Raw genomic sequence first — 25,031 nt, forward strand, 5'->3', positions numbered from 1 at the left:
AGGGGAGTACAGCTGCGAGGCTGCTGGCCAGAAACTCACCTTCAAGATTCTTGTCACAGGTGAGAGAAATTGTTTTGACTGTATTGAACCCCCCAACAAAGAAGGAGGGGAAATTTAAGTGGTTTGACACATTCAACCCCAGCATTCAGTGATGTAGACGGTGCTTAAATTCTGTTTAATTCGTGTGCTTTTCTGTTTGCCTTCTGAAGCTATGAACACTTAGGACTTGGATAGCCTCAGCTTAAGACAGGCTGGAAATAATTTGGGAATTTCCCTGGGGATCTCAAGTAGATGCAATGATAGCAAAATGAGAAGTCAATAATTACAGGGGAAATTAAAGGTTATTAAAGATATCTTCAGGGCACAAGCACACCCCTGCAAATGCTTCTTCCTAAATAGTCTCAGAGACAGCATTTGGTCACAATGCTAGATGGCAGCATTGGTGGTTTCTATTAAATTAAAGAAACCTGCACTTAAAAAGGTTTTCCCGTATTTTCTTTTGTTTTCTTCTCTATAGCAGGTGCAAAAGAAATGCTTAAAAATAGAAAGCCTTCAAGCTGGTGCTTTTCATTCCAGAAATGGAGGAAGACAGGCATTCTATTTATTAGGAGAGTCTGATAAGAAAGTGGAAAAAAGCTTTTTACCAGGGTCTATAGCTACATAACAAGGGGCAATGGTTTCAAAAGTGAAGAGGGTAGACTCAGTTTGGACATGAGAAAAGTTCTTCATGATGAGGGTGGTGATACACTGGAACAGAAGGCTGTACTGACTCAAAATGCCACGCTGAGCTGCGAGGTGGCCCAGGAGAAGACAGAGGTGAAGTGATAAAAGGAGGGGAAACTGATCACCTCGAGCAAGAAGTTCAAGGTGGAGTCAGAGGGCAAACAGCGTCGGCTGGTGGTGAGCCAGGTGGAGAAGAAAGATGCAGGGGAGTACAGCTGCGAGGCTGCTGGCCAGAAACTCACCTTCAAGATTCATGTCACAGGTAAGACAGGTGTTGTCTGAAATTCAGCAGAGAACAGTAAAGTAAAATCTAGTTTCTATTATACAGTGATCCAGGTGCAGTAGTCTGTGCTGAGGTTTTTTCCCTATACTTGATTGCCTGGGTTTGTAGCAAGTATGTGGTTTTAGTATGGCACAAAGACCTGTTTCAGTCTGTCTGTAGAATAATAATTACTGATATATGTACAATGGAAGCAATATTCAAGATATTATTCAAATCTCTCCTGTGCCTGAGATCCCAAACTGTAAGTCTTGTTCACCAAAACATTTGACTAAGATAAGTATGTGCAGTGAGGCTGGAGTGCATGTTCTACGTGCAGCCTTTCATGGCAGGAGAAGCAGGAACTTCTCCTAGTAGTACACTGCCTTTTTACTATGCCTTTATGTTGGAGGCTCCATCTGGATAGGTGAGTCTGCTACTCACAGTAAGAGACCTGGTAGAGCTGACTATTCCCAGAGCTCAAAGTAAGATAGATATCTGCAAATCACACACAAAGAACAAAGGACTGCGTTGGTGAGCATATTTCCTTTGTGCCTTTGACAGTCACAGTTGTGGCAATGGTAGATGCCATGAGGAGTCTGTTCAGGAAGCCAGGAGTACTGTTCTGGGTCATGAAAAGGCAGCCAGTGGTTTGACTATCACATGTTTATGTGTTTTGATGTTTCACAGTGGGTCTGAAGTAAAAGGAACTCAGGTTTTGGTTGCCTGCAGGACAGATGTTCTTTTGGGTTCAATATGTTTGCATAGTGACTTGCAACCATGGGACTGGTGTTCAAGGACCCTCTTGGTTGCTTCAGTTCCTAGGTTCTTTCTTGCCTAGATTTGACACTTTGTTTCAACAGAAGAGCTGATATTCTCAAGTGAAGGCTATTAGTTTGGGCACAAGTGGTAACCTAAACCTGTTCCAACCTGTACATACAAACCTGCAAGATGGTCTCATTTCAGTCCCTCAGTCAATACTTTTTCTTTTCTTCCCTCAGAGCCAAAACCTGTGTTTATAAACCAGGAGCAGGTGCAGAAAGAGGTGCGTGCTGCCCTGGCAGCAAGTGCCTCCCTCAGCTGTGAAGTAGCACAGGATCCAAGCGAAGTAAAATGGTACAAGGATGGAAGACTGCTTGCCACCTCCAGAAAGTTCAGACTGGAATCTGTGGGCAAAACACGGCGTCTGGTTGTGGAGCAGCTGGAGAGGAAAGATGCTGGAGAATACATCTGCGAGGCTGCTGGCCAGAAGATGACCTTCAAGTTGGAAACAACTGGTGAGCATTCGCTTTGGGAGCACTAAGCAGCTGTTTATGTGGCTGAGAGGAGGACTGGCTGTCTTCTACCCTGTGGGCATGGAACAGCCACAATTCCCCCTGAGGGAATATTTGAATATATTAATTCCTTTGGCTATGTTAGAGCTCATCATGAGGTCAGCTGATGTTCTTTAAATGCTCGGAGTCTAGCAATGTGGGGAAGTGGACTGCTATTTGCTGTTGAGCTTTAGGCTAAGTAGCCTGATTTTAGAGGACCTGACTTCCCCTTTCCCTTCCCCTCTCCTCCCCTTCTCCCTGGACTGAGCCTGCATGGTTTGAGAATGATTTCAGATCAAGGTAAATGAGGAATAGCCATGTGAAAACCTGTTGTTTTACTGCACTATAAGAGACACTTAGTCAAAAGACAAGTGTGTGTTCCAAGCTTGAGATTGCAGGAGATCCTAGAAACAACTCAGCTGCTTAAACCTGTAGTCTGGCTGAATATTTTATTGTCAGTTATGGTCATAAAAGGTCATGGGTAAGTTGGTCCTTCTTGTGATATACTTCTAGGCTTTCATCAGGGAAAAGCTTAATTAGTCCAAATAATCATAGCAGAAAGCACACCAAGAGCATGAGAGTGAAATTTATACTTTCTTGACGTGAAGGAAAATTTTACCTGGTTCTGCCATTCCCCAAATGTTTGTTTCCTTATGACAAGAAGAACTTTGCAAAAGTAATTTTTTTTTTTTCAGTCTTGTGTGCAACACAAAAAGGGGTAGAATCTAGGAGGCCACCTGAAATGTTTTTTCCATCTGGAAGGATCCATTTAAGAGCACCCATGGACCTGGTTATGAACAAGTTTTCTTCTTTGCAAAGGCTGTTGCTTAATTAGCAGATACTGTACCTGGGAGAGTGTGAAAGACAGAACTGTTTTTCTTTTATTGTCTCAAAGTTTGCTTTCTTGAGGCCTTTCTGATGATAAGACTCTGACAGGCAACTGCTAACTATCCAGGAGGGTGAATGGTGGGTGTTATCATGCCATCCCTGCTTAGGACTGCAAAGATAAGCAGGAACAAGACAAGCAGTCTTTTCCAGGGGTGCTGCTGGGAGGAGCAGACCCCTGCAGAAGGTGGTAAATCGTGTGTGGCAACAGAGACCTCCAACCCTTGCTGGCTTATCTGTGGGACAGGAATGTCAGAAAAGTTAGTTTTAAATCATTTTACAAAGAAGTGTTTGTTAAGAAGAAGAAAAACCCCCACCGAAATGGGGGATAAAAGGCCCTCGCTAAACTGGGGACTTTGGAGACAAACTCCCAAAGACACCTTTGACGGAGAATTCCCTGAGGGGAAAACTTTGTCGGAAGAACCCCGGGACCGGCTTGCTGCGGAACTCCCTGGCTGTCTCCCATCCCCTGCGGCGATCAGACGAGTTCCTGAGATCAATGGACCTACTGTGTACCTCACTGGACCCACGGTGGTGACTATCTCTTTCGCTCTCTGCAAAGACTCCTTGCTTACATTTCCTACTTTTTCTATCGCCTACCTTCCCTTCCCCATCTCCCTAAAAATAGCTAGGACAATAATAAACTGGTTGGACCAACATTTGAACCGTTGCTTCTTAATCTCACGCCGGGTATACACATATCAAAGAACCTTGCCTCCCTCCTACAAATTGGAGCGAGACAGAGAGGAAGAGGGAAGTAACTTGTTTTGGAAGTCCTGATGCTATTCAAGCATTCAAGGCCAGGCTGGATGGGGCTTTGTGCAATCTGGTGTAGAGGGAAGCATCCCTGCCTACAGCAGGGGGTTTGGAACTGGATGATCTCAAAGGTCCCTTCCAACCTAAACCTTTCTCTGATTCCTTTGATGATTCTGTTTCTCAGCTGCTGGTGTGAGATCTCCAACCTCTCCCCGTTGTCTTTCAGTGCAGCAGATGAAGCTGGTGAAAGGTCTGCAGCCCCTGGAATTCCCTGAGAAGGGAACTGTCACCTTTTCGGTGGAGGTGTCCCATGAGGATGTGGAAGGGACTTGGCAGAAGGACGGCGTGCAGCTGAAGCCTGCACCAAATATCACGATGGGTGTCCAGGGGAAGAAAGAAGATGACCTTGAAGATGCAGGACTCATTTCCTTTAAAGCAGAAGGCATTAATTCATCGGGGAGGCTCACTGTGACAGGTATTGGTTGGTGCAAAGTGTCATTATCTGCTCTTGTCCCAGATTACTTGAACAGCAGAACCAGCTTTCCTTCCAGCTGCAAAGAATGTTATGCACTGGGCTATTGCCACCAGAGTATCCGTGAAATATCAAGAGGATTGTTGTAACATGATTGTATCTAGCACAAGTAATGATAATGTGCTCAAATTCCAACTAAATCCACATCCTTCTTTCTCCTTCTCAGAATTGCCTGTGAAAATCAGCAGACCATTTGCAGACATTAGCGTCATTCAGAAGGACAAGGTCACGTTTGAGTGTGAGCTGTGCAGGCCCAAGGTGGACATCAAGTGGTTCAAGGTATGGCATGTAATGGTTTTTTCATTTCTGACTTCTCTGGAAATGAATGAGAGCCTTTAATTTCACTTCCAAGGGATGCGAGTCTGAGCTTTTGCTTGATAGCTTTTGCACTGCTCTCTTTTCTTTATGCTCTTTTATTTGCCCAGATCAGCACTCTTTGTTATTATGTCCTGAGTTCATTTATCAAGTTGAAATTGAAGTTTGTTTTGGTTTTATTGTGAACTTTTTAGGTCATGCTGCACAAAATATTGTTGGTTGAACTACAGTACAGTCTTGAGCTTCAAGTCTAACACAGAAATTCTCAGCCGGGATTTTGTAGCCTTGTTGTGAACTGGGTTTTTGGGGTGAAATCTGAGTTTTCTTTGCACCTGACAGTGTGAGAATTTGCTCTGGCACTTTGTGTACCTCCGCGGTGCTCAGCTGTTCCTTCCCTTACTTGGGGATAACGTCATTTATTCAAGGTGATGTCCAAACAGGCTTGTTAACAGTCCTCTGCAGTGCTTTAAGCTGTCATAGGTCAGCCAGAATTTCTGCATGTTCTATAGCCATTCCTACATGTTGAAAACACTGCACTGTGCTTAAGCTTCAGCATATGTTCCAGTAAGCACAGTTCCATTAATTCTAGGGGAGTGGGTGAATTAAGCATAGATCTGAAGGCTCCCTTTGCTCAGTGCAGAGATGGAAGGACTCATGGAGATCTGACTTGATATTTTCCCTTCTAGGATGGGAAGGAGCTCTGTCAAAGTAAAAAAGTGGGCATTACTTCCCAGGGAAATAAGAGAAGTCTCATTATTCACAAGTGTGAATATGAAGATCAGGGAACATCCACATGCTGAGCAGCCTAAGACAAGTTTAGGTAGTTGGCAACAGGAGTAAGGGGGCTCAGGAGGACACTGTAGAGTAGTGTGAAAAATGAGCAAAGAGAGTTACTAATTGATGCCTCTTGGAAAGTAGTCCAAGAGTGGTCCTCTTCATAAACTCTCCTCTTGTGTGTGGTTTTATCTTTCCGTGCAAGTGGCTTTTGGTTTGATTCAATTGCAGTGTAGATCTCTGCATTCCTGTCCAGTTTTTTGTTTGTTGTTTTGGAGGAGAATTAGCACAAAGGGAAGCTGTTGTGTTAGAGTGGACCAGGGTGCTGTATGGCTTGTCTCTAGGAAAACTGCACAGAGAGTTGTGTGCCATGAAATATTTGTCTTCTGTGGTCCGTGTCAGCAGTGTCAGAGTTAACACCTGTCTGTGGCTTTGTGCCATTTAGTACATAAACCCACACTTGGCAAGTCAGAGAACACTACCCTGTGTACTGAGCTATCAGCCAGCATCTGGTAGAGGCTGGGTAGAGCAGGCAGGCCTCCTCTAAGTGACAGCCAAAGGGCCTGTGAATGCCTCACCATGTCCGTGCTTCCCTCTGTAACAGGGAAGGTGATTCTCACAATTGGGGTAATAAACTGTTCCTGATGCAATGAGGTGTTCATAACAAGTGATGTGTAGATCTCCCTTATCTCATAATGTCTTTGCCTGCCTGCAGTGAATATGCAGGATACAGGATCATATACCAGCTTCTTTGAATTACTGCTCATGTCAGGAGATAAAATCTGCCTATTCTTTGAACTAACACTGGCGAGGGTTAGTTATTCTGGCTACCGAGAGAATGGCACAGCAGACTAAACTCTTTCTTTTCCTTCTTTGTCAAATGCCTTTTCATCCAACTGCGTGTCCCATAGATATTCAGAGCAGTGTTGGCTGAGGGAAGTGGAAATATTTATCTCCTGTGTGTATCTGCCACCCTATTTAGGCATGTCCCTCCTAGCAGAGTGCAGAGATTGGAGGAGTTGGATTAGACAGTGGTTTCCCTTTTGCTCACAGAACCACTTGTTCTGTGGTCTCCCAGCTACCCTGTGCTCAGTGGCCTATGCAAGATGGAGCGGAAAAGGCACATTTTATGAACAAACAGGAACCTTTCTGGTCAGATTAATACCTGTGCTCTTTTAGAGAGATTTAGGTACTAGAGGTTTTATGTACTGGAATAGGCTCCTCAGAGAGGTGGTTGAATCGCCATCCCTGGTTGTGTTTAAGAGCCATTTGGATGTGGTACTCAGGGATATGATTTAGTGTAGGGTTTCTAGAGTTAGGGTACTGGTTAGGCTGTGGTTGGACTTGATGATCTTCAATGTCTTTTCCAACCTGGGTAAATCTATGATTCTATGCAGGAACTCTTCTCCTGATGTTAATCCAAGTTGTATCCAGGCCCTTCAGAAGGAAAAGGATATAGCAGCACAGAAATATGGTCTGATTCTGACATAAATAAGTGCAGACCTGGAGAGTTAAAAGGGATTGTGTGATGTTCAAGGGATTTTGAAGCAAAGATGTCCCCTAGGTAAGATTTGTGGCTGACATTCCCCATACATTGTTTGTGGGCACACAAGCTAAGGAGAGACTAGTGATGAGCATGCAGAGAAGCCAATGGTTCAGACAGGTTTGTAGTGACACGACATTGTAGAGTTCTGTCTCGTTCTCCTTGGCATAGTTTGGAAAATAAAGATGAGGTGATTGGTGGTAACAATATCGCTTCATCAAGGTCAAGCCATGCCTGACAAACTTGGTGGCCTTTCATGATGGAGTAACAGCATCAGTGGATAATGGGAGAGCAACTGACATCATCTACCTGGACTTGTGCAGAGCATTTGATCCCGTCCTGCATGACATCCTGGTCACCAAACTGGAGAAAAATGGTTTTGATGGATGGACCAGTTGCAGGATAGGGAACTGTCTGGATGGTCACACTCAGAGAGCTGCAGTCAATAGGTCAGTCTCCAGGTGGAGGGTGGTGTTGGGACCAGTGTTCTTTAACATTTCTGTAGGCAACATGGACAATGGAATCAAATGCAGCCTCAGCAAGTTTGCAGATGACGCCATCTGCAAGTATTTGGAGGTAACCAGCTGCAGTGAAGTGAGCGATTTCAGTGCCTATTTCTGATGGTGGCAGTGAGTTCAGAAGTCACACTGAATTGATGGTACCTGTTTCCATTCTGACAAAGGCTGTAGTTGCAGCTGACTTCCCGAGGCTGCCATACGTGGTGGTGACGCAGCCTTGGGCTTGTGCGTTTGCATGACTCCCACCTTTCCTTTCTGTGTCTTGCAGGTCAGCTGGTGCTGGAAGCGGCCGGTATCTGAGTAGGAATGAAGGTGAGTGCAGGAGCAGCTGCTGAGGGGAGGAAGGAAGTCCATGCTAATGAGCTCTGAAGCATCTGCAGGTCCGGTACCAGAATAGGCAGCAGTGATGCAGGGGGCTCCCCAGCAGGAAGCTGTCTGATCCAAATGCTTGCTGAGAGTTTGGAAGCCCAAACCCTTATGGTCTCTGTAAGGGTGGCTAATAAAAAGATGTTAACCAAGATGGTGGTAAATAGTCAAAGGTTATTAGCAAAGGGAAACTCACCAATATCGATACCTTGACCAGAAAGCTGAGGCAGTCTCAACTGGGGAGCAATCTCCAAGAGATGCTGCCTCAGTGGTGGTCAGCCTTTAAATGAGGTCTCAGAGGAGGTGGAGTCAAGGTCCACCCCTTCTGGGAGCACAGCTAGATTACTCTCACCTGTGCTCCCGCAGCTGACCCAACACTTGCCTCAGCTGATTAATCAAAGGTTCAAGCTGTGATTTCCCATACAGTCTCAAAGCTGAAGGCAGCATCTCCTTGATCTGATGGTGGTGTGCCTGAGTGAGGGAGTGATCCAAGCTGGATGCAGAAGAGTCATCTTAATTTCTCTGCTATTTTACTTCAGATGACACCTATTGGGTGTTGGTTTCTTAAAATTTGGATCTAGGAGGTGGCCTCTCCCTTTGCTTCTGGTGAAAGCACAGAAGTGCAGTAGGAGTAGAAGACAAAGAGGTTTTCTTCGTGACAGGAACACCAATTATTTGATTCAAATGTGTAACTGTGATGAAGATGGTGAAGAACAGATCCGCCTCAAAGACATGCTTGATCACATAAGGAATGAGCATGTGATCCAAGACAGCCAGCGCGGCATTAGCAGGGGAAGGCCATGCCTAACCAATCTGGTGGCCTTCTATGATGGAGTGATGGCATTTGTGGACAAAAGGAAGGTAACAGATGTCATTGACCTGGACTTGAGCAAGATCTTTGACATGGCCCTCCACCACATCCTTATCTCTAAACTGGAGGGATGTGGATTTGACAGGTGGACCACCTGGTGGATAAGGGATTGGTTGAAAGGCCACAGACAGAGGGTGGTGATTCATGGTTCGATGTCCAGGTGGAGGCCGATAACAAGTGGTGTCATCCAGGAATCTGTCTTGGGACCAGTGCTTTTTAACATGGTTATCAGTGATACCAATGATGCAATCGCGTGCACCCTCTGCTGTTTGCTGTTTGCACACAGGTGCACACAAAGGGGTGTTTGTGGAAGGTGTAGGCACGTAGGTGTTCCCAGGGGTGGTTGGCACACGTCTGTGAATGCAAAGGAGGGCACACGATGCAGTGCGTGCATGGGGGTGTGCAAAGCAGGCAGGGTGGCACACGGGTGTGTGTTTGCACATGGATAGGGGAAGGCTGGGGTTACAGGTTGACCTGTGCTGAGGTGAGTGGGAGCTCACGGTGTTGCTCAGTGGTAGATTTGTTCACACTGAGTGCTAACAGGAAACTCGCACACCCTTTTTGTTTCAGCTGTGCCAGTGCTGTGATCCCTTGCTGCTGGGGTCGGGTGTTGGAATGATGGTGTGCGTGCCAAGCTCCCATCTCTTGCAGGAATCAAGTGTAGAGCAAAAGGGATGTTTGGGCCAGGTGACTGTAAGAAGGCTGGCTGCTTTGGATGATGACAGCTGATGGAAACAGGTGCTCTGGGGACCGTTCAGCTTTTAACAGAAGACAGGGGTCCTGCAGCAAGAACGACTAGGTTCTCAAATGGCTTCAGAAGTGCACACCGAGTACATCCCCGCAGACATTTACCGGTAGGCGGCTCTTGCAGAAGAAGATTCAAGCAGCAGAACCTTTTGCTCAGCTACAGCACACAAATGCTACAAAAGCAGGAACAACCCGCAAGCTCTGGGTCTGTTTGTCTTGCAAAGGCATGCACTAACTGCGTTTGATAGTACCCCCCATCCTTGATTTCCTTCCCTGCTTCTTGTCTGATGGCACTGCTGAGCCAGGAACAAGCTGCCCAGTGTGGCAGAGCATGGTGCAGAGCTGTGCTGGGACCTCCTCCCCTTCCTCTGCTACAGATCAGTGCCCCACACGTGCCATCGGGATGCTCTGGCACAGGATGTGCCTCCAACCCAAAGCTCCTTCCCACCTCCCAAGGAAAAACAAAGCAACCCAAGCATCTCCAGCAAAGCTGCCCAGCAGACAGCAGGGAATGCAAACAGCTTCTGACTGCTCCCCTGCACTCCTGTCCTAAGTAAGAGACCCTACGAGGACTGGCTGGGAAATCAGTGCATGACACATGTGAGTGTGCACAGGATTGTGCAAAGCAGTGGGGTTCCACGAGTTTGTGTGTGTGTGTATCTCTGCTGTTATGAAAGCATGGGAAGACTTACTGAGTCCCAGATAATTACTTATCCTCAAATGATTTTTCCTGGCCGAATTTAGAGCCACTCACAGGTAATCGAGACCAACAGGCTGTTGTTGCACAATCAACAGACACAATCTAGATGATCAGCTGAGGAAAATAAAGCATCATGCCAAGGGTACTAGATAAGGGAGCAGCTTGAGATCTGCACATTTATGTGATACTCATGGTGTTAGACAATATTTGCCTAGAGAGGTCACATTGAATGAAAGCAAAATATAAGATGAATGAAAATATACACAGGAGAAGAAACCTCTGAGGCTTCTGAAGTGTTATGACCAGAAGACATAAACTCTGTTAAAGCAAATGTTTCTCTCTCTTTTTTGTGTTCTTCCAGGCAGGCCTTGATTACCGCCTGAACACATGCTGTGGAAGCCCAGCTTATGCAGCACCAGAGCTAATCCAGGGCAAAGCGTCTATTGGCTCAGAGGGATGTAGAGCGGTGTTTGTTTTCCCCTCTTTCCCTTCCCTCTCCACAGAGCATTTAAAGGCAGTGGAGCTCAGGTAGGCTCTCTTGGTTTCCCTTCTGAATTCTGCTAGGTTGCATCGCTTGGTAGCTCTCAGAAGCTGTCAGTGGCCACAGACTAGAAAAGTGCAATTGGTCTCAGTTCACACAGCTGGCTGGTTTGTCTCTGGCTAATCCTGAACTGCCTCAAGCGACTGCTTTGGGGCTCTACAGAACAGCAACTTCAGAGATCTCTTTCTATTACTAAGTGTTTGAAAGAGCAATTTGCTCTGTTAATTATCCATCATTTCTGTGCAGTCTGTTTTGTCAGACTTGTCTTTAGCTTCCAAGTTGTATGTGAAGAATTGTTTCCGTTGTAATGCACAATGTACTAAAAATTGAGAGATGTTAATGCAAAGAGTTTTTCCAGCTTTGATTTCATGTCTGGAATTTTGGAACCCACTACTTGCAGTTGTTAATCTGTCCAAACTGGTCTGGTTTGGAATGCCCTCATCCTTCTTGAATCGCTGTTAAAGGCGGAGCAATTCCTACAAGTGCCATGGCCCCACTGTTGTTCTAATTCTTGTTTCTTTGTTTTCCACACGCTGCTTTTCAAGCCTCCTTTTTCTTTACAGTCAAAGTGAGAATTACACCGTGAGGTGTCTGAACCTTGTTGTGCCTCTACATAAATAGAACAGCAGCAAAGCCTGACAGGTGACTGTGCTGACAGCTCTCGTAGCCAGTAACACGTAACTGTGCTAAATCCCTTGTGATGGCTTTGATTTCATTTTTGCCAGTGAAATCCTTGTAAAAGGAACTGCAGCAGTGTGATGAGCTAAGGTGAAGATGCTGGTTTTAGTAGTGCTCTAAGCTGAGTGGAAGGGCAATTGAATTAGGGTTATATGCTTTCTCTGGGACGATAAGGCTTTTTTTCCTGAGGGAAAGAGCCAGCTTTTCATGGGCTATATGTGGGCTTTGGCAAGGGCAGACAATCCAGTCTGTCAGTAAGCCATTTGTGGTGCTTCAGGTTTGTAAGCTTGTCTTTTTGTTTTTCAGGCGGATATTTGGAGCATGGGTGTACTGCTGTATGCTCTGCTGTGTGGGTTTTCCCTTTGGATGATGACAATATGATGGCACTCTACAGGAGGATACCAGTGGGTATCAGTGGTGCTAGAATACACTGAGAAGGGAAATAGCTGAGCTTGACAAGAGGCCTTGCTTTTCGGATGGCAGAACATGCTGAGCTGTGGGTAGAAAGGCCTGTCTGCTGAATATTGTCCCTGTTTTTGCTGTTTTGTCTACCAGTATTTTGTGGATTTGGTTCTACGCTTGGTTGGCCTATGTGGCACTGTAGCCTAATTCTGTACCATGATAGCATACAGAATTTAAGGAGAAGTATTTTCTTGCCAATGGGCTGGATTTTTTGTATCTGGTTCTTCAACTGGCTGCTCCCTATACTATCTGTAGTAAAAATACAGACACATCATTTGATTTCCCTGAAATGAATGTTCCTAAATGCCAGCCCTTCTCATGTCTACGAAGAGCAAAGTTCTGCATTTGCTATTAGAATTTCCTCTTCCAGAATCAGGAGGTAATGTAGGACCCCACAGATTGCCTTCAGAATCCAACAGTTAGTTCTGTTTCCTTTCGGAGAACTTAATCAGAATGCAGTATAAAAATTGATAATCTCATGGGTATTAAGTTACAGGCTTGCTATTTCTGCACTGAATTTGTTTTTATTTTACATGGTTGTGATCTGAAAGTTGCTTGAAACGCAGGCACCTCGGCACTGTTGTGTAACTGAATTTCACACATTATAGATCTTGAAATATAAAACTCTGACTTGTTTTCAGTCTGCTGCTTGAGTCTAATCAGGGTCATAGTGTCTGTGTGAAGTGGAGTATGTGGGGAGATTGTTGCTGCAGATCCTGGGAAGTTGCTGTGTATTTGCAGACAATGGCTGCTGTTGGTCACTGGGTGCCACTGTTGCTCTGAAGAACAGCTGTGCTGTGCATGCAGCACAGCATGCTGTGCACGCCATGGAACTAGGAATCAAGAAGAGATAGAAGCGTCACTTCTGCTCTAGTAAAAGGTCTCATCTGCTGACAGGCTTTTGTACTTGAATTCAGAACTCAGGACCTGTTGCCACAGAGGGACTAGTTGCTGAAGTTGGATGACTCTTCCTGTTTACTCCTTGTAATATGTAGCCATAACACTAACTATTTAAAAAACATCTGAAATCATGGCTAATTATTGACTGCTGCACAGCAGAACACTACCACGGTGAGATTGGGTTGTGAGATGACTTGAAAGCTGTTTCCTCAGTATAGGTCTTATTCATGCAGCTGGGACACCTTGATGAAGACTGTGTAACAGCTTTCTGTGTTTCACAACAAGAGAAGAGAGAGTAGATCAGCATTAACGTCAGACGTAATAAACGTATGTCAGTAATTCTCTGTATTTAAGCCCGCTACTACAGTAAATAACCTTACTGTATTAACAGACTCTAACACTCACTTATTCTCAAACATGAAATATTTCACACCTTTCAGAGGTAAGGTACCACTGCAGAACTTCATAGTCTACCTAATAACTACATTTCTGAAGTTCACATTTATTCCTTTTTTCTCCTTTAATTGTGTTTTCTCAGCCTTTCTGTTATATTCTACCATGCTGAAATCCTTATGAATCTCTGAAAGTCCAGGCAGACTCAAAACAGAAACTGATGGATGAACAGCAGATGTCACATGCTGGCTTAACTCCCTGCTTTGAAATATTTCACTAATAGGTGGAAAATATCAACACGTCAGGTAGGACAACCAAGCAAATTTGGGGAATTACAGTTCACAAATACTTCAGAAAATGAATTAATTCCAGTAACTTTAGAAAATAAATGGGAAAAGCTGAACTGAGTGCTGCTAGAGATGCTGTATAAATGTCAATAATGACATTCCAAGGTGTAGAAGAGATTTAAAACATGATGGGTACTCTGGCATTAAACTGAATCTGAAAGTTGTCTCTTGCAATTGAGTTGTCTTTCTATTAAATAGAAAGTGGTAGAATTTGAAGGATTGTTAAGATTTCCATATAACCTTAGTAAGACTAGATATAAAATATAAGTTTTATCTAGGCGAGATCGTTTGTGGAGTCACTGTTACTTCTTTTTTAGGTACAGGGAATAAAGAGAACAATCGACCTACAAGGGAAAACCGTTCTTCCGTTCACGTCTGTGATATTTTCACAGTCTTAACTCAAAGGACTTCTAATGCCTGATAAGTAATTCAAGCTTATTATACTACACTGAGTCTGTCAAGCATTGTACCCACGGTTCTCATAGAAGTCAAAAAGCTGCTGAAAATCCAGCTGAATGTCGATGCTCCTTGGAGCTGGGCTGGAACTTGCCCCCAGAAATGGGAGTCCAGCTGAAATGCTGTGCAAACTGAATTAGTAGGAGCTTTGCCATTCACTTCAGTAGAGAGATTCTGGCACCAGCTTTAGTTTTCACTTCCAGCAATTGTACAATACACTAACTTTCAAGCAAAAACGAGCGTAGTCTGCTTCTTTATCTCAGACATATTGTGTGAATCAGCTGAGGCCTGAAACTACCTTAATGTGATCAGACGTGAAGGTTGCACATCAAGGGGAAAATATGGCAGACATGCAGAAATTTTCTTTGTACTGACAATGTTTCTGAAGAGATCTACATCCTCTTGTTTTCTAGCAGAATTACGACCAGTTGTGGCAACCTATCTGTTGCTTCAGTCTAAGAAGGCTCGTGGCAAGCACATTCCCTTGAGATTTCCATCCCAAAGAGGACGTGCCAGTACCACAGAGTCAGGAAGCCTGGGGGTAAGTTTTAGAGTTCAGCACAAGGTTCTGGTCAAAATGCTTCTGTGTGCTGAAGCTCTGCCCGGGTAAACAGTCTGGTGGCCTAAACATCGGTGAGGGAGCATGTGTGCAACCAGTCTTGGTCATCAAATCTTGTTCTATGATAAGGCCACCGACTCAGTGTATGAAGGAAAAGGATGTAATCTTTCTAGATTTCAGGGAGGCCTTTGATCCTGTCCCTTTGGCTGCATGTTCCCAACCTTCCATCAGGAAGCCAGGAGTACTGTTCTGTGTCATGAAAAGGCAGCCAGTGGTTTGACTATCACATGTTTATGTGTTTTGATGTTTCACAGTGGGTCTTAAGTAAAAGGAACTCAGGTTTTGGTTGCCTGCAGGACAGATATTCTTTTGGGTTCAATATGTTTGCATAGTGACTTGCAACCATGGGACTGGTGTTCAAGGACCCTCTTGGTTGCTTCAGTTCCTAGGTTCTTTCTTGCCTAGATTTGACACTTTGTTTCAACAGAAGAGCTGATATTCGCTTTGGGAGCACTAAGCAGCTGTTTATGTGGCTTAGAGGAAGACTGTCTGTCTTCTACCCTGTGGGCATGGAACAGCCACAGTTCCCCCTGGAACAACATCAATGACCCACACCACTAATTGGATTCTCCTTTTTAATGTAGTGGTAGTGAGGTGAAAATGTGGCTGTGGAATATTTTTACTAAGGAACTTCTATATAGATTTTGTTCATCTTTGCGCACCTCATCACCTGATCTGTGTCAGTGAGCAGAAGCTGAAAGCAGGCATGGGATGTTCTGAAGAGCAGAGAAAGAGATAGGGAGGAAGGTGATTAAGACAATCCCCTCTGCTGCTGTGTGTCCCAGAACTGCCCAGTTCTGTGGCAAAGTGTTGTACAAGATGAAGAGGCCAAGAGATTGGGAGTAGAATGAATAGAAAAAATGCCTTACTTAGGCCATACTCAGCGTATTAATACTTCTCAGTTAGTTTTAGAATTCTAGAAGTGAAAGGTAAGGAGGTAGAAGCCTGCAAGTTGTGTCCTTTTTTACAGCTGCTCTTTTCTTATGGGAGGATGAAGTGATGAAGATTGGTCTATTCTACAAGCTGTTCCAACCTTTACTCTTGGTCTTAATGCCCCTTTGTGACGTCATAATGCCCTTTGTGACATCATAATGCCATTTGAGACATCATAATGCCCCTTTGTGACGTGATAATGCCCCTTTGTGATGTCATAACACCCCTTTGTGATGTCATAACACCCCTTTCTGACGTCATAACACCCCTTTCTGACGTCATAATGCCCCTTTCTGATGTCATAATGAGCCTTTCTGATGTCATAATTCCAAATTGTGATGTCATAATGCTTCTTTGTGATGTCATAATGCCATTTGTGATGACGTAATGCCCTTTGTGACGTCGTAATGCCCTTTGTGATGTCACATTGCTCCTTTGTGACGTCATAATGCTCCTTTGTGATGACATAATGCTCCTTTGTGATGTCATAATGCTCCTTTCTGACGTCATAATGCCCCTTTGTGATGTCATAATGCTTCTTTGCGATGTCATAATGCTCCTTTGTGACGTCATAATGCCCCTTTGTGATGTCATAATGCTCCTTTGTGATGTCATAATGCCCTTTCTGACATCATAATGCCCCTTTGTGATGTCATAATGCTTCTTTGTGAGGTATCTGTGGTGCCATTGATAATGAAGTATGATGAACTGGAAGGCTTTCAGTAGAATTGCAGCCCTAACATAAACAATGACATGAACTCTGGAATTCTGTGTAAAATCATTACCTAGCTTGTGGTCCGGCTCTTCAAACCAAAGGCTATGAGGTGCTGCTCTTGTTGACACAGGCTGTGAAAGATGACTTGAGCTCTAAGAGTAATTTCCCTTCTGCTCTTGATATGAACGTCAAATCCACAATTAGAATATTAAGAACATAATATAAAAGTTTTTTCTGCTGGACTGAGGACTGGGCAGTAAGAAACCGGATGAGGTTTAACAAAAGCAAGTGTAGAGTCTTGCACCTGGGTAGAAATAACTGCATGCACCAGTACAGGCTGGGGGAAGAGCTGCTGGAGAGGAGCTCTGCTGAGAGGGACCTGGGCGTCCTGGTGGACAACAGATTAACCATGAGCCAGCAGTGTGCCCTTGTAGCCAAAAAAGCCAATGGCATACTGGGGTGTATTAAAAAGAGCGTGTCCAGCAGGTCGAAGGAGGTGATCCTCCCCCTCTACTCTGCCGTGGTGAGGCCTCATCTGGAATATTGTTTCCAGTTCTGGGCTCCCCAGTACAAAAAGACAGGGATCTCTTGGAAACAGTCCAGCGGAGGGCCACTAAGATGGTGAAGGGCCTGGAGCATCTCCCCAATGAGGAGAGACTTAGGGAACTGCGTCTGTTTAGCCTTGAGAAAAGAAGGCTGAGAGGGGACTTGATCCAGGTTTATAAATACCTGAGGTGTGGGAGCCATAGTGGTGAGTCTGGTCTCTTTTCAGTAGTGCGTGGGGATAGGACTAGGGGTAATGGGATGAAAGTACAGCATAGGAAGTTCCGCACAAATGTGCGGAAGAACTTCTTTACAGTGAGGGTGACGGAGCACTGGAACAGGCTGCCCAGGGAGGTGGTGGAGTCTCCTTCTCTGGAGATATTTAAGACCCGCCTGGACACCTACCTGTGTGACATGGTGTAGGGAGCCTGCTTTGGCAGAGGGGTTGGACTCGATGATCTCTAGAGGTCCCTTCCAACCCCTACGATTCTGTGATTCTGTGATTCTGTGACTTCCATTAGCTGTTAGCCATAGTTTGGAACTTGCAAAGCAATTATATTGGAGCCTTGCTGGGCAACCTGCTCCAGTGTCTCACCACACCCACAGTAAAGCATTTCTTCCTAATATCCAATCCTAATCTACCTTCTTCCCATGTAAAGCCATTTCCCCTCATTCTGTTGCTACCTGCCCTTATAAAAAGTCCCTCCCCAGCCTTCCCTGTAGGCCCTCTTCAGATACTGGAAGGCCACTCTAAGGTCTCCTTGGAGTCTTCTCCAGGCTGAAGAGCCCCATCTCTCTCAGCCTGTACACATAGTAGAGGTGCTTTCAGCCCTCTCTGATCACCTTCATGGCCCTCCTCTGGACCTGCCTGAACATCTCCAAGTCCTTCTTGTGTTGAGGGCTCCAGAACTGCGTGCAGTGCTCCAGATGGGGTTTCAATGAGAGGAGTGTGGAGGGGCAGCACCACCTCCCTCGACCTGCTGGTCATGCTTCTATGCTTTAAGCTTATGCTTTAAGGTCCTATATGCTTTAAGGTTTAGATAGTGCAGTCGCCTCACCTCTTCAGGTTTATCTATGAAGGTCCCTTCCAAGTGAACCGTGCTGATCCAGACAGTTCGGACTGCTCATTAAAATGTTTTATTAAGTTGGGCTGGTCCTACGAAGTAGTATGACTGCAGTAAGCAGTGTACATGGTGCGCTGTGAGTACTGCACACATTCCTCTTGGCAGCTTGTGGAACAGACATTGTGCATTGTTTGGATTGTGTAAGCATTCCTGTTGGTCTCTTGTGATGCTTACCTTCTTAGAGCACCTTTCCTCGTTTGGCTCTACATATTTTGGTACCTTACTTGTTCTGTTTGGCTTAGCAGGGAAGGTCTTCTTCTGAAGCATCCTCAGTCTTGGTCTGGGCAGCATACTTAGAAATGACATGGACGTTACATGAGTGGGTGGTCAAAGGGGGGAAGAACTCACCTTTCTGATCTGTTTCCTTTTAGAACACAGTCCTGGAGAGGATTTGCTTTCCTTGTTTCCTGGAGACTTGGATTCTTAGATGGTTTTGACTGCAGCTATTTCTGATGTTAATTCCTTTCTCTGTACTTTAGTAGCCAAGTACACGTGGAGTGCTTTGGGAATTGTCTGAAGTTGCCAGGTTGCTTGTGATCACATATGTAACGTGGAGTTATGTGTTGTGCCAGTGATAATTCAGTGTGATGAACTTGAAGGCTTTCAGTAGAATTGCAGCCGTAAAGTAAACAATGACTTGAACTCTGGATTTCTGTGTAAAATCATTAGCTGCCTTGTGGTCTGGGTCTTCAAACCAAAGGCTGTGAGGTGCTGCTCTTGTTGACACAGGCTGTGAAAGATGACTTGAAGCTCTAAGAGTAATTTCCCTTCTGCTCTTGATATGAATGTCAAACCCACAATTACAGTATTAAGAACATAATATAAAAGTTGTTGCTGCTGGCCTATTGGCTTCCATTAGCTGTTAGCCATAGTTTGGAACTTGCAAAGCAATCTTATTTAGATTTTAGTGATGAAATCTTCTGATGAAATCTTCCTTTTAATTCTGCAAAAGAATCTCAATGGAACATTTCAGTCTGAAAAGGCTCTGACATATGAAGATGTGCCAGACTGTAGCCATGTGCCAGATGTGTTTGGATCCATGGAATTTTCTGATGTAGCTTCAGTGTTTGAAGAATCTCCACTAGATCTAAATACTCAGAGAACAAAGCAGGTGTGTGAAGATGTAGTGCTTGTTTCTTACAGAAAAAATACAGCACTTAATCCAGAAATCTGCTTCTCATTGTATCTAGTGCTTACTCCATATTTAAGTATCTAGTGGACCTTGACCAAAGGGAGATACAGATTGAGCAAAGAAGTATGTTAAGCATAAATTTTGGTGCCTTCTACCTGTAGGCCATGGTTGGTTTAATGAGAATCCTAACTCCAGTGTTTGGTTTGCACAGAAACAGCAAGCAAGGGAACAAGTAAAGGAGTCAGTGAGGATTTTAAAACACAATGGGAAGCGATGAGGCACAGTTCATAAGATTCTGGAGTTAGGCTAAAGGTACACAGACCTTTAAGGTACCGAAAGAAGTTCAGTCTTACTGTGTTGGACAAGAAAATCCACAGTGAAGTGATTGAAATTTTGCAGCCAAACCAAGTGATAATTCATAGTTATGTTTAGATAAGCTGGTGAGGGTTAATTGTAAATGGGGAATTGACATGAACAAATAAAAAATGGCATTTGAGAGTCTATAAGAAACGCACTTATTCTAGGAAAGAATCAGAGGTTTTAACTCTTTTGTTCAATAGACAAGTAGTGTATGATGTTTTTATAAGCATTGTGTCTGACCTTCTCAGCTGTTAGAATTTCTTTGACAGTAACTTCTCCGGCTGTGATCAGAAAACCTTTTGTTCCATCTCTGGCAGCATTCGAGGCATGATACTCAACTGGGTGATATGGAATTCACACTGTCAACTCCAGTGACAAGAAAAGTGGCATCTAAGAAGCGTGCAAACACAGAGAATGTTGATGCAGAGTCAGCGTTAAGAAATGAGCTGCCCTTTGCATTTCCTGCTCCTGCTCTTTTCAAAGAGTCAGACAGAGAAGCAAGTAGAAGGCATACCCTTTCAGGCGCCTACTTCCAAAGGTATGTTGTATCTAACAAATGAAAACCTAGAACATGTGTAGCTTAGGAATTTTTTACTTTAAATATGCATGCAATCCTTGTAGGTCCTGATATTCTGAAAGATTTCTGTGTGGGGTTTATTTGGTCACAGCACATACAGCCACCAGCCTGTACATCTAACAGTGCACTGCAAGCAGTTTAACCATCTATCAGGGCACGGTACTCGTCTATTAATGATAGAAGTTCTCACAGTTTCACAAGGATCATGCCTTGAGATGCATTCAGATAATGAGACAAGTGCTGTGCTCCTAAATCTAGCGTGTGCTTCTACTTCCCATTGAGATCTAGTAGATAATTTCTTTAACATTCATGATGAGGGTTTTGTTTTTATTTTTTTCTGGTCTATTATTTTGAGTGAAAGAAAAGGGTATGCTTTTATTTAAGCGTGCTTTTGATTGCAACATGCTTCTATATTAAATGTAACCTACTGAATTCCTCATGATAGCATACCAGTACTTGTGTGTATCTGTTCTCCCTAACAGAGTAAGAAGAGACTCAGTGAACCTGGACAGTGTTACCCAGGGTTGTGAGAACAGCTAAATGATTGTTGAGAACTGGTCAACTCGTGAGCCTGAGACCTGGCATCCTCCATCCTAGGGTGGAACTTTACTGGAGCATGTGGATGCCACCAAAACAAAAGGACTGTGTACAATAGACTGAGAGTTTGCTGAGTTTCTTGGTTGACAGAAAGCACAACTAACTCAGCAGCAAGTGACATATTTGGGATAGGAGATGACAGCTGGACTTTGAACCTTAAGGACTGCCAAGAAAGAAGCCATCTGCTCAACCCCTGAGCTGCAAACTGCCAAGGAACTCCATACGTTGCCAGGAATGACAGGAGGGTGCCGACCATGGATACACAGCTACGGACTGATGGTAAACTTCAAACAGCTTGAAGTGAGTAAGGGATAGCCAGGGTGCACTGGTGCTCAATATTCAGGAAGCCTATAAATCTACAGTGGGCCAAAGAATACCAGTTTTAATATATCATGCAGTGTTTACTGTATTGGAGGCAAAAGGTGGACATTGGCTCTCACCCCAAAGATTCCCGAAATACCAGGCCATCCTGGTAGAGCAGGGTGATATAGAAATAATTGTAACTACTATTGCCAGCCCAGTATCTTTCCTTAGCGGAACTCCCCTGGTGGAGAACCAGGATGACATCACTGCTTTGAAACAACTGAAGCTGCACATTGCAGCCGGTCGGTCGGAGCTGAAGGACGAACCCTTAGAAGATGCAGAAGACGCCTGATTTACCAGCAGCTGCAGTTTTGTGAGACAAGGAGGCTGTAAGGCAGGACATGCAGTAACTGCTACTGAGCAGGGAATGGAAGCACAACCATCAGCCGTGGGGACTTCACCTCAGAAGGCTGAAATAACTGCCTTGACGAGAGCCTTAATGATATGGATGGATGCTAACTATGTGTTTGGGATGCCACATGCTCATAGTACCATCTGAAAAGAGCAAGTATTGCTCACACACAAGGAAAAGAGCGTGATGTAAATCTACCAAGGGTAGAGTTTGATTTTGAGTTGGATTTTCTGGGCTTTGAGACACGTCTTCCAGATGCACACTGTGTTATTTCTGATGTGTTGACTTGTTGAGGTCCAGCCTTAAATGAGGATTCAAGTAATACCATAGCAGGAATGGTTTAGATTGGAATTGGAATGCAGAAGGTTGGAGCCCGCAGGAGCAGGGAATCAATCATCTCCCTATGCTTGGCACTGGTGAGTCCTCACCTTGAGTTTTGTGTTCAGTTCTTGGCCCCTCACTGCAAGAAGGACACTGAAATCCTGAGATGTGTCCAAAGAAGAACACTGAAGGTATGAGGTATCTAGAGCACAAGTCTCTTTGCAAGCACTATCTTAGAGGCAGCCTTGATTTCTCCTGCCCCAAGCTTTGTGCCACAAGAGCTCTCCTGCTTCTCGCTGTGATGTGAGACCATATGGAAGGCTCTGCAGAGGTCCTTCCTTTTCTTGACTGTATTTTGTGTGGCTTTGGACTTGTTTTCGTCTTTCCCAAAGCCCTCTGCCCAATTCTGTGTCCTGCTCTGCAGCCTTGAATTCGATTCAGAGCAGGTTCCCGAGCTCAGTGTCTGAGACATTCACAGCGTGAGCTCCCTGTGCAAGATGTATTTCAGGGAGCTCCCGAACCCTCTGCTGACTAAGCATCTCTATGCCAAATTCTCGGTAAGCTCAGGGCAGTGTCTTGGAAATGACACGTACCTGTTCCCTGGGCGTCCTGGCTAGTGGTTGCAGCATTGCCCCAGCTCTGAGGTCTTCTTTCTGTTAGCCCCATGAGGCATGTCTTTGCCACATCCTGCCTCTCACTTGATGGCACTTGTGGTGGTGCCAGGAGGTGCTTATTTAAGCTATTCACAATGGTTGTGAGAATTCCCTTTCCTTTGCTGTTCCCCTGCTATTGATAGTATGGGGTTAATAGCAAAGGGGACTTGGAGTCAAATGCCTGCTGCGAGGAGCTGCACTGCGCAATCAGGCTGTAAAGCCCCCCAGAGCTTGCACTGCTTGGCCTTGATGGCACAGGCTCTGTGTATAATCAGGAGGGGTGTTAACTCTTTGAAAGGGCTGATAATAGCAAGACAAGGGGAAATGGTTTTAATTTGAAAGACGGAAGATTTACGTTGGGTGGTAGGGGGAGATTCTTTACTAGGAGAGTGCTGAGGTCCTGGAACAGGCTGCCCAGGTACGTTGTGGATCCCCCATCTGTAGAGGTGTTCAAGGCCAGGTTAGATGTGGCCCTGGGCAGCCTAGTAAATGTGGAAGATAGGTGGCCCTGCCAGGCAGGGAATGGAGCTTCATGATCCTTGAGGTCCCTTCCAACCCGGGTCATTCTGTGATTCTGTGTTCCCCAGATGCCTCTTGGAAGTCATCAAGTCTGCCTCAGTGCTGACCACCAGTGCACTGTCCCCATGGGACTTAATAAGACACTTGGTGTCTCTGGCTGGGATCTGCTCGGTGATAAACATGCACGTGAAGAACTTAGCGATAGAGTGGGCTCCAAACCTCTTAAGGTAAACTTCTTTTTCCATTTCAACACGATGCTTAGTTCTGCTCTCCCCCAACCCCAGGGGCACAATTTCTAGATGACAGTTTCTACTCACTTGTTTAGCTGGGACAGCTGTGTCCCTGATGATCCAGGATAATTTCGTCAGTGGCATCGCTGTTTGCCCACTGCGGAAGTCTCCAGAGCCCAACCTGACAGTTTTTGGCTACAGAAATTCAGACTTGGGGAAATGACCTTGGGGAAATGACTTGTAAGATCTGCCTTTTCTTCAGATCCCAGCAGAGCCAATCTTCCTGCGCCATTGAAGCTGCCTGCATGGAGCTGCAGACTCAGTCAGCTGTGGTGGAATTCCTCATCAGCCACACAGATGTCATCTTCTGCTCCGAATCCACACCAGTCGTGGGAGAGTGAGCAGGTGAGTGTCTTCCTCCATTAGCTTGATCTTGATCTGGCACCTTGATCCAATCCAGGTCTTCTCCAAGACCTTTGAAAATTCTATTACTGTCGAGGAGACAGCAGGCTTCTGGGCTTAGGTTAGAATATGGTGCCCCATTCCTGGATCCTTAGTGTGTCCAAACACAAGCCTTACTTGGAGAAAACCATCACTGCTGTTAAGATTTTTTGCCAGCAGGTGAAGCTTGATTGAAATGTGGCAGCAAAGCTTTCTGGAATCCCAGCCCCCTAGTTTTTCTAGGATTTTTGTTTGCCTGTTTTTGATACAGTGAGCTGCTCTTAATTGTGGCTGTGTCCTTTGCCACGAGCATACCACTGAGCACACGGTTATTTTGAGCTCCTCTTCTTCCAGTGGCTTGGATGAGCAATTCTGAGAGATATGCAGAACTGGGATGGCTGTGCTGTTGCTTCCTCCGCCGTCTCACCTGTGTTTTTCCCTTGCAGGGCACAGTTCTCTGCCTGGGCCCAAGTCTGTGTGGGTCTCTCCATCCACAAAGCTGCTCACCGTGCAGGAGGCACAGGCTGAGAGGAGAGGCCAGAGCAGCTCTCCTGTTGCAACACGGAGCAGCAAGATACAAGTGGAGGAAGGGCCTGCAGCTGTACTGAGGAACTTCAATGCAATCATTGATTTTCCATCTGAAAGATAAAGAAAGAGGAATTCCCTTTCCAGCCCCTACCATCATTGTTCGGATGATTTTTATTGGTTTATTTTTTGTCCATTATATCTTTGAGGATTCAACTAACACACAGTTGCCCTATGGCCTCAGTGGAGCCACACAAGGTGCCTTTCCTTCCTGGTTGGGCAGGCAGTCACAAGATGCAGAAAGCCATGCTGGCGTCTATCCTGTTCTGTGCTGGCTGTACATGGAAATCTTGGGGTTTTCCAGATTTCAGGGCCATGTGCCTGAAACCAATTGTGCTTCTCCTGTAAGCAGAGCTGTTGGTCAGACTTGCTGGCACTAGAAATTAAAGGTGGCAGTGAGCTGAGGCCGAGGAGGTGTTAACGTAAGAGTCAGGGATGCTTTTGAGCTTCCCTTATAACTGTACGGTTCCTCAGAAAGCAGTTACGCCTGCCAGCTCCTTTCCTGTCCGGCTGTGGAGCCTTTGCTCACATGCTCCGAATCTTGCTTGAAATCATTGAGAGGAATGTAGCCAGCAGGACTTGAGGGCTGAGCTGTAGGAATGGAAGCATCCTCTGCTGTTTGAAACAGAGGGTGTTTCTAGGCTGTGTTTCAGCAGAAAGCAGGCAGTGGCGGGAACAGGCAACTATTGGCAAGGCCTCGGTGCAGCTCTTCCCTCACCCTGCACCACGACTGACAGCATGCTCTGTTTTCTCTCCAGACTGAGTTCTCCCAGTAAGAGGGCAGAGTCACCAGCTGGCAGTTGGCGTTCCTGCTTCTGCCTGGGCAAACCATCCCCTGTGGCCAAACACCAACTGCAGAGCAGTGCCAGGGAGCCCTCTGAAGTAGAA

At 45.2% G+C, this 25,031-nt stretch overlaps 1 protein-coding gene and 1 long non-coding RNA gene across 2 annotated transcripts; both read left to right on the forward strand.

Moving 5' to 3' along the window:
• The first annotated feature begins 1,986 nt into the window (after positions 1 to 1,986).
• LOC146758643 (obscurin-like protein 1) lies at positions 1,987 to 8,359 on the forward strand. The gene is made up of 4 exons (XM_085514598.1): positions 1,987 to 2,259; positions 4,163 to 4,411; positions 4,635 to 4,747; positions 7,887 to 8,359. The coding sequence occupies exons 1-4, from the start codon at positions 2,235 to 2,237 to the stop codon at positions 7,920 to 7,922; spliced, it is 423 nt and encodes a 140-aa protein (XP_085370724.1). The 5' UTR covers positions 1,987 to 2,234; the 3' UTR covers positions 7,923 to 8,359.
• An 11,264-nt stretch (positions 8,360 to 19,623) lies between these two features.
• Positions 19,624 to 24,722, forward strand: LOC146758644 (uncharacterized). The gene is made up of 5 exons (XR_014934029.1): positions 19,624 to 20,043; positions 20,565 to 21,810; positions 22,956 to 23,114; positions 23,380 to 23,522; positions 24,005 to 24,722. It is a non-coding gene; the product is annotated as an uncharacterized LOC146758644 (long non-coding RNA).
• The last annotated feature ends 309 nt before the right edge of the window (positions 24,723 to 25,031 follow it).

The sequence above is a fragment of the Coturnix japonica genome, chromosome 13 (assembly GCF_054131305.1).
Source record: "Coturnix japonica strain WE chromosome 13, WE-NBRP24, whole genome shotgun sequence".
Lineage (NCBI taxonomy): Eukaryota > Metazoa > Chordata > Aves > Galliformes > Phasianidae > Coturnix > Coturnix japonica.

Coding starts and splice junctions, on each gene's coding strand:
- LOC146758643 (XM_085514598.1), top strand. CDS start 2,235: ATGACCTTCAAGTTGGAAACAACTG. Junction 2,260..4,162: donor CTTCAAGTTGGAAACAACTG/GTGAGCATTCGC, acceptor GTTGTCTTTCAG/TGCAGCAGATGAAGCTGGTG. Junction 4,748..7,886: donor TGGACATCAAGTGGTTCAAG/GTATGGCATGTA, acceptor TGTGTCTTGCAG/GTCAGCTGGTGCTGGAAGCG.